This window comes from Bombina bombina, chromosome 12, assembly GCF_027579735.1.
Source record: "Bombina bombina isolate aBomBom1 chromosome 12, aBomBom1.pri, whole genome shotgun sequence".
NCBI classification, from domain to species: Eukaryota; Metazoa; Chordata; class Amphibia; order Anura; family Bombinatoridae; genus Bombina; species Bombina bombina.
Window position 1 is genome coordinate 120,361,699 of NC_069510.1, and position 12,010 is coordinate 120,373,708.

General features: G+C 43.0%; 1 protein-coding gene across 1 annotated transcript in view; it reads right to left on the minus strand.

Moving 5' to 3' along the window:
- Positions 1–12,010, minus strand: part of CIZ1 (CDKN1A interacting zinc finger protein 1) — a 177,227-nt gene that overhangs the window by 58,878 nt on the left and 106,339 nt on the right. Inside the window, exons 8-9 of the mRNA XM_053695793.1 lie at positions 6,012–6,070; positions 5,724–5,867 (exon numbers count right to left, since the gene is read on the minus strand). Coding sequence (XP_053551768.1) covers positions 5,724–5,867; positions 6,012–6,070 — 203 coding nt within the window. The remainder of the gene's footprint in view (positions 1–5,723; positions 5,868–6,011; positions 6,071–12,010) is intronic.

Below are 12,010 nucleotides of genomic sequence, written 5' to 3' on the forward strand. Positions count from 1 at the left end.
CATGTAGGCTTTGTTATATAGGCAAGACAATTAGGGCTGTTAGAGGAAGGTTTCGTAAACTCCAGACATCTATTAGATCTAAAGATATGAAATTAAATTTTTGGACTATACACATTATACTTACCTGATAATTTCATTTCCATCTGTATGGGAAGAGTCCACAGCTGCATTCCTTACTTGTGGGAAATACTGAACCTGGCCACCAGGAGGAGGCAAAGACACCCCAGCCAAAGGCTTAAATACCTCCCCACTTCCTCATAACCCCAGTAATTCTGCCGAGGGAACAAGGAACAGTAGGAGAAATATCAGGGAGAAAAAGGTGCCAGAAGAAAAAAATTCAAATTTAGGGCCGCCCATCAGAGAACACGGGCGTAAGCATAATTTATGTTTTCCATCTTAATATAGGAAGAGTCCACAGCTGCATGCCTTACTTGTAGGAAACATATACCCAAGCTCTAGAGTACATGGAATGCTAACAGGAGGGGAAAAAAAGAGAGGCGAACCCTAAACTGAGGGCACCACAGCCTGCAAAACCTCTCTCCCGAAGGCTGCTTCAGCAGAAGAAAAAACATCAAACTTGTAAAATGTAAGGAGAACCAGGTAGCCGCCTTACAAATCTGATCCATAGAGGCCTCATTTTTGAAGACCCAAGAGGAAACCACTACTCTCGTAGAATGAGCCGTAATCCTCAGAGGAGGCTTATGGCTCGCTGTTTCTATGCTAAACGGATGACACTACTCAGAGAAAAAGATAAGGAAGTCGAAGAGGCCCTCTGACCCCTACGCTTCCCGGAAAAGAGAACAGAGAAAGAGGTTTGTCTAAATTCCTTTGTGGCCCGAAGATAGAACTTCAAGGCACAAACCACATCCAGAAATACGTTATAAATGTTCATTCGACGAAGGAGGATTAGGGCATAAAAAAAGAACCACAATCTCTTGATTGATGTTGCGAATTGACCCAACCTTAGGAAGAAAACCTAACTTGGTTCGTAGAATAGCCTTATGGGCATGAAAATCCAGATAAGGAGGGACACATTGCAAGGTAGCAATCACAGATACTCTGCGCGCAGAAGCAATAGCCAGTAGAAAACAACCTTCCAAGACAACAATTTAATGTCTACTTCATGCATAGGCGCCAACGGAGCCCATTGCAAAACCTTAAGGACAAGATTTAAACTCCAAGGAGGAGCCTTAGTTTTAAACACAGGTCTGATCCCAGCAGAGCCTTAACAAATGGCTGCACATCTGGAAGCTCTGTAAACCTCTTGTGCAGTAACACAGCCAGGGCCGAAAACTGTCCCTTCAGGGGACTTGCAGAAAAGCCCTTCTCCAGTTCATCCTGGAGAACAGAAAAAGTAGGTTCTCCACACCTTATGATAGATGCGACGAGCAACCAGCTTACGAGCTTGAATGAGAGTAAAAATAACTCTCTCAGAAAACCCTCTCTTGGCTAGGACTAAGCGTTCAATCTCCAAGCAGTCCACCTCAGAGCATCTAGACATTCAAGAACAAAGACCTTGGTCAGCAGATCCCTGCGACAAGGTAACTTCCACGGAGGAGATGATGACATTCCCACTAGATCCGCGAACCATATCCTTTGCGGCCAAGACGGAGCAGTCAGCATCACTAACGCCTGCTTGACTTAAGCCACTACACTAGGAAGGAGTGGTAACGATCGGAAAGGATAAATTAGATTGAAACTCCAAGGCACCGCTAATGCATCTGTCAGCTCCGCTTGAGGATCCCTGTACCTCAACCCCTATCTGGGTAGCTTGGTATTGAGACGTTATAAGATACTTCTCTTGCAAATCTCTGCAAACACTCGGGATGGAGAGACCATCCTCCTGGATGAAAGGATTGTCTGCTGAGGAAATCCGCTTTCCAGTTGTCCACACCCGGAATGTGGATCGCTGACAGCGAACAAATGTGGTTCTCCACCACACCAGAATCCAAGATACTTCCCTCAAAACTAGGGAGCTTCTCGTTCCCCCCTGATGGTTGATGTGAGTCACCAAGGATATATTGTTTGAATGGAATCTGATTAACTGGGATGAACCCAGCAGAGGCCAAGCCTTCAGAGCATTGTATATTGCCCGAAGAGCCAAAATGAGATCAGGAGGCCCTGTGCCTTCCTGGCACCCCAAACAGCTCCCCATCCTGACAGACTCGCAACCATAGTCACAATCACCCAGGATGGTCTTGAGATGGACGTCCCTCAGGACAAATGATCCAAACAAAACCACCAAGAGAGAGATTCTCCCGATTGGTTGTCCAGAGAAATCTGTTGAGACAAATCCGAATGATCGCCGTTCCACTAGTTCAGCATGCACAGTTGCAACAGTCTGAGGTGAAACCTGGCAAAGGAAATGATGTCCAAGCTGGACACCATAAGACCAATCACCTCCATACACCGAGCCACAGATGGCCTTAAGGAGATCTGGAGGGCAAGACATGTTGAAGCTAGCTTGCAACGTCTCTGGTCTGTTAGAAATATTCTCATGTCTATGGAGACTATTATAGTACCCGATAATTCTACCCTGGTACTTGATACAAGAGAACTCTCTCTAGATTATCTGCCATCCACAGGATCGAAGAAGACAGAGGAGATATTCCGAATGGTCCACTCTTCGAAAAATGTATTTAGCTAGACCAAACAGAAGGGCAATAAACTGGAAGTGCTGGTCCAGGAATGCAAACCATAGGAACTGGAAGTGGTCCTTGAGGATTGGTACGAGCAGGGAGCATCCTTCAGATCTATCGTGGTCATGAACTACCCCTCTCAAACGAGGGGAAGAAAGGACCTTATTGTCTCCATCTTAAACAAAGGGACATTTAAAAACCTGCTTAAGCACTATAGGTCCAGAATCAAAACGGAAAGTTCCCTCTTTCTTAGGGACCACGAAAAGGTTTGAATAGTAGCCCAAACCTCTCACTGCGATAGGCAGCGGGACAATAACTCCTAGAGGACAGATGCCGTACACACCCCAGAAAGGCTTCCCTCCTTTTCTGGTCAGTAAGACAGGAGGAATATGCCCTTGGGTTGCCGAGTCTTAAAACTTATCTTGTACCCTTGAGCTATGACCTCCAGGACCCATGGATCCTGTACGTCCCTGAACCAAGCGACTGAAAAGAGCGACATACTGCCCCCTACATGATCCAGAAGAGGACCGGGGACCTGCCCATTCATGTTGACGCAGATTCTGCGGGCTTCTTGCTCTGCTTAGCATTATTTCAGGACTGAGCTGGCTTCCAAGAGCTCTTGGTTTGCTCTGGCTTAGCGTAGGACTGCTGACATGGGCTTTATCAGAACGAAAATCGTCCCTTAGATTAGTTGATATACTCTTGCGGTAGGAGGGCACCCTTGCCCCCTGTGACCGTGGAGATAATTTCAGTCCAGACCTGGACCAGACAAAATCATTCCCTTAAAGGGAGGGAAGAAGTCTAGACTTAGAAGTCATATCCGCAGACCATGACTTCAGCCAGAGCCCGACGGGCCTGAACAGAAAAAGCTGAAGCCATAGCATTCAAACAAATAAACTGCCACAATAACAGCTCAAGGCCGTAAACCTTTTCTGAGTAACGTAGAGGGGCTCCTCCACCCCGATCAAATCCTATAAGGAGTCACACCAGGAGGTAGTTTCTCCAGTAACCGCGGCAACAGCCGTCGCCGGTTGAAACAAATATCCTGTATGTCGAAACATCTTTCTTAACAGAGTTTCCATCTTTTATCCATGGGCTCTTCAAATGAAGAACTATCCTCATGCAGGATAGTAGTACGTTTAGCAAGGGTGAAGATAATGCCATCCCATTTAGGGACGGAACCTCACAACTCCATTGAGAGTTCAGGACCGGGGACAATTTGTTAAAGGGAGAAGAGGGGGAAAAGGAATCCAATCCTGTCCCATTCATTCTTAGTAATGTTTGCCATCTAACAAGAGCAGGGAAGGATAAGGTACCACCCTGTCCTTAAACTCGATCCAATTCAGACTCCGACCCAGAATGTTTATACTCTGAAGTCTCAGAAAGAACTTCATCCTCGGATAACCCTCAGTTAAATCCATAAATTATCTGATGTACTCTGGGAAGGAGTGCAATATGTAACCTTTCGCTTGCGCTTAGCAGGGCAAGGTAAAGCATTAAAGGCCGCAGACACTGCCGTCTGAACTGCACAGTAACGTCTGGTGAAAAAAAGGCCCCCTCCAGATGGAGGATCAGCAATGCTACGGGAAAACTGCATGTGTAGAGATATAAGAATGTAGGGTACGCACCTCACCGGACGACAACTCCTTAGAGGTGGACGGCTCTGTGGTATCAAACATGTTCGATATTATCACATTATCAAGGCATATGGAACATAATTGAGAGGGCGGAACTAAGGCCTCCTCACCATATAAACAGGAATTACTCATTAGGAATAGAGGGAGTGCCCTCTAAAGTAACAGAATTCTCCATCGTTAGTGCAATAACCGGAGAACTAGAGAAATAAAAACATCTTAACTTATTTTAAAAAAAAACAAACGGCACCCTTATACCCCAATGGCTGGGGCACTCACCACCATCTATGACCCAGACAGTACAGAGATTTATGACTCCTCTCTGATAGACACCCGGTCAGGAAAAAAAGGAAAGAATCACATGGTGCACAATGCAGGACTGTCTCTGCTAAGAGAGAGCGCGCCAAGCTTGTAAGCTGCAGGGCTCTCAAAGTGAAAGTGAAACCTGTATATTCAATAACAGCCTATGAGCCCATAACATCTCACACATAAAAGCAGCATAAAATCAAACAAACATATAAGATTATTCCCCCCTGTTCAATAATCCCCCTAAGGAGAAATTAACTCTTGATTCTATACAGATAAAAGGAGTCACACTGTGACCCTGTCTTCTTGCGTTATCATACATTTTTAAAATATGAAGCGATCTTACCAGAATCTACACCGTGGAACAGGAACAAGGCCCTTCTAATCTGACAGATAGTAGCATCGCTTCTGACATGGACTTGAGTGAAGTAAGCAGGCAGCGAAACTCGTCAACACTGATTGCTTATGGAGCTGTTAATATGAGTCGGGATTGTTTCGCAGAAAGAGTCTCCCTGCATCTCCAGACTCTAACTTTCATCCATGCTCTCACTGAGAGGCTGACAGGACTACTTAAAACTCCAGTCCCATGCCGAAGAGTACTACCCTCCATAAGAGACTATTACGAAATCTTCTAACACTTCTCTGTCAACCTCCTTTGACGAAAGGCAAAGAATGACTGGGTTTATGAGGAAGTGGGGGAGGTATTTAAGCCTTTGACTGGGGTGTCTTTGCATCCTCCTGTTATGTTTGGATTTAAAAAAATGATGTAAAGCCACTTTAATATAAACTGAAACTAATAGAGCTGTCTGAGTTATCTAATCCCTATTGATGTGCACTGACAAACACTAGAAACGTCAGTTTAAGGAAATGCTAAAATGAGCTGTGGAATACAGTGAGTGGCTCAGAATAAGTGAGTTACAGGAATAATGATCTTACACTGATATTGTACTGCCCTGGGAATGCTATGCTTTACAGCAGATATATGTGTGTCATCAGACCTGCGTACTATATATATATATATATATATATATATATATGTGTGTGTGTGTGTGTGTGTTATCAGACCTGTGAACTGTTAGATATATGTATCATCAGATCTACATTCTATCACACGTGTTAAATATGATTTATTTTTATTATTTACCTGCAAACTGTTGCAGTTGGTTTTACATATGTAACAGAAGAACCTTGGCCCAGTCTGTGCTGGATTCAGAGCTGCGGTGCTGATTGTCCGACTGTTGCTCCTCTGCTGTATGGTCACTTTCAGTGCACGACCTGCGCTGACCCCCTGCCAAAGCACAGATACAAAGCACTGATCAGGCCGAGAGAATCAAGGAACATTAGTAAGCAAGCTAATAGCGAGTACCCATCAAGCTTGGCAAGAAAGGTAAGCGCAAAGCACCTGGTAGCTACAGTTCATTTTACAACCCACCTCTGGGTGCTCTGACTTCACACTGCGCTCACCAGCTCCCTCTTCTTCCTCTGTATTCTCTGTAACAAGGAACAAATATATATTTCACCAATGATGCCCCATACAGTTAAGACGCTTCTACTCTCAGGGAACCTCAGAACTTTTTGCATTTTGTCTTCTCCTGCCGAGCCAGTCTAAAATCACCTTTAACCGATGCCACCCACCCATAGACATATTTATATAGTCTAACCACATAAAGATTTGCGTGCCCATATGTGTAGCCAACGTTTTGTAGAGATTAACACAGTGCTACTGACAAAAACATAATCAGATTCAGATCATTTGATGCAACAAAGTCGGCAAATGTTATCCCAGTGTACCACACCAAAATAAAGAAGAATTCTGCGTAATATCCGGGGTTAATTCACAAGGGAATTTCATCCTCGTATTTGCAGAATTAAAGGAAGTGGGAGATGTGTATAAACATAACGGAATAGCAGAATGTGATATGCAGTGCAGACAATGGCGGGGGATTATCAGGATGCGCTCAGATTACAATATCGGTAAGATTTTAAGGCCGATTCCCACTGTGGTTTACACCGATGCGCTGATACAGGAGGCTAAGCTAGATGTGATCTTGAATCAGATGTAGTTTCATAATTTACAAGTTTGTAGCCCAAAACTACCTATTTTTTTTATCATCTACTGAAAATTCATAAGGGACTAGTAGATCCCACTGGCACATATAGTTCTTCAGCCGTCAATGGCCTTACATCGAAATGATCTGAATATGGTGATCGTATTCATAAACCTAAATTGTAAGTATCCCTAAATTCCTCCTGTATTTGTCTGTCAAATTTTGCCTGGTCTCTTACAAGTATTGTATCATTGTTTTGCTTATATCAATTGTACCCATTGACAGCGCTGCAGAATATGTTGGCGCTTTATAAAGTATAACAACAACAATAATAATAAAACATATGGTGCTGTGCCTGCGTTTTTAGGTCAGAAATACCCCCATATCTTGGATCTCTTAGGGCATGTCCAATGGGAAGCTACATTTATTGAGATTACAACAGATTTGAGTTTATTATATAATTCAATACCCCATGACTTAAGTAGCAATTGAGTATTTATTATAAAAAGCAAACTATATCAATATAGTGCGACAAGAGTTTGTTAAACGAGCAATAGATTTTATATTAAAAAATTATTGTTTCCTTTTTGAGAATAAATCTTACAGACCACAGACACAGCAATGGGAACAAATTGATATATGAGCTGGTGGGAAGATCTATTTGTTTATGTGTGAATAACACTTTCCTAGATAGTGAAATGGATTAGGTACATACATTAGATTTTGTATCATATGTCAAGGAACTGAAATATGTAATCTAGTCCAATATGTTAAAGGGACAGTAAAGTCAAAAGGACAGGAGCGTGCACGTGTCTTTAGCAGTGTTTGTAACTATGTATAATATTGCTATAAACAACGTTACAAACACATGGCTAAAAAAAAAAAAAAAAAAAGGAAACTCCCAAGCACACCTAGGATTACCCTTTAACAATGGATACCAGAGCTAAACAACATTTATAACAGACGTAAACTGGAAAGTTGTTTGAAAGGTATAGAAAAGTCCAAATTAAATTTGCATGAATCAGATAGAGTATGACATTTTAAGATACTTATACATTGACTTCTATTTTTAAATGTGCTTCGTTCTCTTGATATCCCTTCTTGAAAAAGAATATGCACATATCCTACACTAGTGGGAGCTGCCGCTGATTGGTGCCTGTACACATTTGTCTCTTGTGATTGGCTTACTACATGTGTTCAGCAAGCTGCTGATTGGTGCCTGCACACATTTGTCTCTTGTGATTGGCTAAATAGATGTGTTCAGCTAGCTACCAGTAGTGCAATGCTGTTCCTTCAGCAAAGGATAACAAGAGAATGAAGCAAATCTGATAATAGAAGTAAATTAGAAAGTTGTTAAAAATTGTATGTTCTATCCGAATCATGAAAGAAAATGTTGGGGTTTCCTGTCCCTTTAATTCTAGTACACTGAATCTTTAGTTTGCTGCACGATATAGGAAAGAAAAAGTCACCTTTCTGGAATTAGGGGTGATCAGGTCATTACAAAACTGTATAGGAAAGATAGATACAAATGGCTACCTATATGCCAGTAGTGGCCACCATGAAAAAGGGATCCAAAATATCCCCTCTGGACAATTCTACAGTCAGACGAAATTGCACTGAGGTTCCGTTCATCACCAGGTATAAATACAGAAAGCTAAGAAATATTGGCCTGTTCTCTTATGGGACCCAGTTTTAGAAAGGAAAATCCCTGAGAGGGTTATTGTTATGAAAAATTAGTTTAGAACGAATATTATTGCTCATAGCAAACTGAGGAAAGAGAAAAAGAACTTGCTTACCAGACAAAAATGCGTGGGAGACAAAAATGTGTTCTACACATATAGATCAGGAATATAATACTTTTAGATCTAATAAAACTGGAAAGGCGTTAACAATACAGAGTTTGATGAATTTCTAGTCTAAATATGTTGCGTATTTACTTGATTGTTCATGTGGGAAGATGTATATAGGAAGAACAAAAAGAAGATTAAAAAACTAGATTATGGGAACATTTAAGAAATATAGAAAAAATATATATGTTGCATGGGGTCTAAGCTCATTTTATAATGGTGCACGGGAAAGATGGCAGCACTCTTAGAATCAAGACTGTTGGGTATATAAGATGAGAGAGGCGGGGATTGTTTGCTTATGCTGAGGCGGGGGGAGATATGTTTTTTTTTGTACTGGGCACTATGAAACCTGTAGGTTTGAATAGACAGGTCGATATAGCTGCCTCTATACAAGAATGAAGATAATGACTAGCAAAAACAGAATTTATGCTTACCTGATAAATTACTTTCTCCAACGGTGTGTCCGGTCCACGGCGTCATCCTTACTTGTGGGATATCTCTTCCCCAACAGGAAATGGCAAAGAGTCCCAGCAAAGCTGGCCATATAGTCCCTCCTAGGCTCCGCCCACCCCAGTCATTCGACCGACGGACAGGAGGAAAAATATAGGAGAAACCATATGGTACCGTGGTGACTGTAGTTAGAGAAAATAATTCATCAGACCTGATTAAAAAAACAGGGCGGGCCGTGGACCGGACACACCGTTGGAGAAAGTAATTTATCAGGTAAGCATAAATTCTGTTTTCTCCAACATTGGTGTGTCCGGTCCACGGCGTCATCCTTACTTGTGGGAACCAATACCAAAGCTTTAGGACACGGATGAAGGGAGGGAGCAAATCAGGTTACCTAAACGGAAGGCACCACGGCTTGCAAAACCTTTCTCCCAAAAATAGCCTCCGAAGAAGCAAAAGTATCAAATTTGTAAAATTTGGCAAAAGTGTGCAGTGAAGACCAAGTCGCTGCCTTACATATCTGGTCAACAGAAGCCTCGTTCTTGAAGGCCCATGTGGAAGCCACAGCCCTAGTGGAGTGAGCTGTAATTCTTTCAGGAGGCTGCCGTCCAGCAGTCTCATAAGCCAATCGGATGATGCTTTTAAGCCAAAAGGAAAGAGGTAGAAGTCGCTTTTTGACCTCTCCATTTACCAGAATAAACAACAAACAAAGAAGATGTTTGTCTGAAATCTTTTGAAGCCTCTAAATAGAATTTTAGAGCACGGACTACGTCCAAATTGTGTAACAAACGTTCCTTCTTTGAAACTGGATTCGGACACAAAGAAGGTACAACTATCTCCTGGTTAATATTTTTGTTAGTAACAACCTTTGGAAGAAAACCAGGCTTAGTACGCAAAACCACCTTATCTGCATGGAACACCAGATAGGTCGGAGAACACTGCAGAGCAGATAACTCAGAAACTCTTCTAGCGGAAGAAATAGCAACCAAAAACAAAACTTTCCAAGATAGTAACTTAATATCTATGGAATGTAAAGGTTCAAACGGAACCCCTTGAAGAACTGAAAGAACTAGATTTAGACTCCAGGGAGGAGTCAAAGGTCTGTAAACAGGCTTGATCCTAACCAGAGCCTGAACAAATGCTTGAACATCTGGCACAGCTGCCAGTCTTTTGTGTAGTAAGACAGATAAAGCAGAGATCTGTCCCTTTAGAGAACTTGCAGATAATCCTTTCTCCAAACCTTCTTGTAGAAAGGAGAGAATCCTAGGAATTTTTATCTTATTCCATGGGAATCCTTTGGATTCACACCAACAGATATATCTTTTCCATATCTTATGGTAAATCTTTCTAGTTACCGGTTTTCTGGCCTGAACCAGAGTATCTATCACGGAATCTGAAAACCCACGCTTCGATAGAATCAAGCGTTCAATCTCCAAGCCGTCAGCTGGAGGGAAACCAGATTTGGATGTTCGAATGGACCCTGAACAAGAAGGTCCTGTCTCAAAGGTAGCTTCCATGGTGGAACCGATGACATATTCACCAGGTCTGCATACCAAGTCCTGCGTGGCCACTCAGGAGCTATCAAGATCACCGAGGCCCTCTCCTGATTGATCCTGGCTACCAGCCTGGGAATGAGAGGAAACGGTGGAAATACATAAGCTAGGTTGAAGGTCCAAGGGGCTACTAGTGCATCTACTAGAGTCGCCTTGGGATCCCTGGATCTGGACCCGTAGCAAGGAACCTTGAAGTTCTGACGAGACCCCATCAGATCCATGTCTGGAATGCCCCATAATTGAGTTATTTGGGCAAAAATCTCCGGGTGGAGTTCCCACTCCCCCGGATGGAATGTCTGACGACTCAGATAATCCGCCTCCCAGTTTTCCACACCTGGGATGTGGATCGCAGACAGGTGGCAGGAGTGATCCTCTGCCCATTGAATTATTTTGGTCACTTCTTTCATTGCCAGGGAACTCCTTGTTCCCCCCTGATGATTGATATACGCAACGGTCGTCATGTTGTCTGATTGGAATCTTATGAATCTGGCCTTTGCTAGTTGAGGCCAAGTCCTGAGAGCATTGAATATCGCTCTCAGTTCCAGAATGTTTATCGGGAGAAGAGACTCTTCCCGAGACCATAGACCCTGAGCTTTCAGGGATTCCCAGACCGCGCCCCAGCCCACTAGACTGGCGTCGGTCGTGACAATGACCCACTCTGGTCTGCGGAAGCTCATTCCCTGGGATAGATTGTCCAGGGTCAGCCACCAACGGAGTGAATCTCTGGTCTTCTGATCTACTTGAATCATTGGAGACAAGTCTGTATAGTCCCCATTCCACTGTTTGAGCATGCACAGTTGTAATGGTCTTAGATGAATTCGTGCAAAAGGAACTATGTCCATTGCTGCAACCATCAACCCTACTACTTCCATGCACTGCGCTATGGAAGGACGAGGAACAGAATGAAGAACTTGACAAGTGCTTAGAAGTTTTAACTTTCTGACCTCTGTCAGAAAAATCCTCATTTCTAAGGAATCTATTATTGTTCCCAAGAAGGGAACTCTTGTCGACGGAGACAGAGAACTTTTTTCTATGTTCACCTTCCATCCGTGTGATCTGAGAAAGGCCAGAACGATGTCTGTATGAGCCTTTGCTTTTGACAGGGACGACGCTTGTATTAGAATGTCGTCCAAGTAAGGTACTACTGCAATGCCCCTCGGTCTTAGAACCGCTAGAAGGGACCCTAGTACCTTTGTGAAAATCCTTGGAGCAGTGGCTAACCCGAATGGGAGGGCCACAAACTGGTAATGCTTGTCCAGAAAGGCGAACCTTAGGAACTGATGATGTTCTTTGTGGATAGGAATATGTAGGTACGCATCCTTTAGATCCACGGTAGTCATAAATTGACTTTCCTGGATAGTGGGTAGAATCGTTCGAATGGTTTCCATCTTGAACGATGGTACCCTGAGAAATTTGTTTAGGATCTTCAAATCCAAAATTGGTCTGAAAGTTCCCTCTTTTTTGGGAACTACGAACAGATTGGAATAAAATCCCATTCCTTGTTCCTTTATTGGAACTGGGTGTATCACTCCC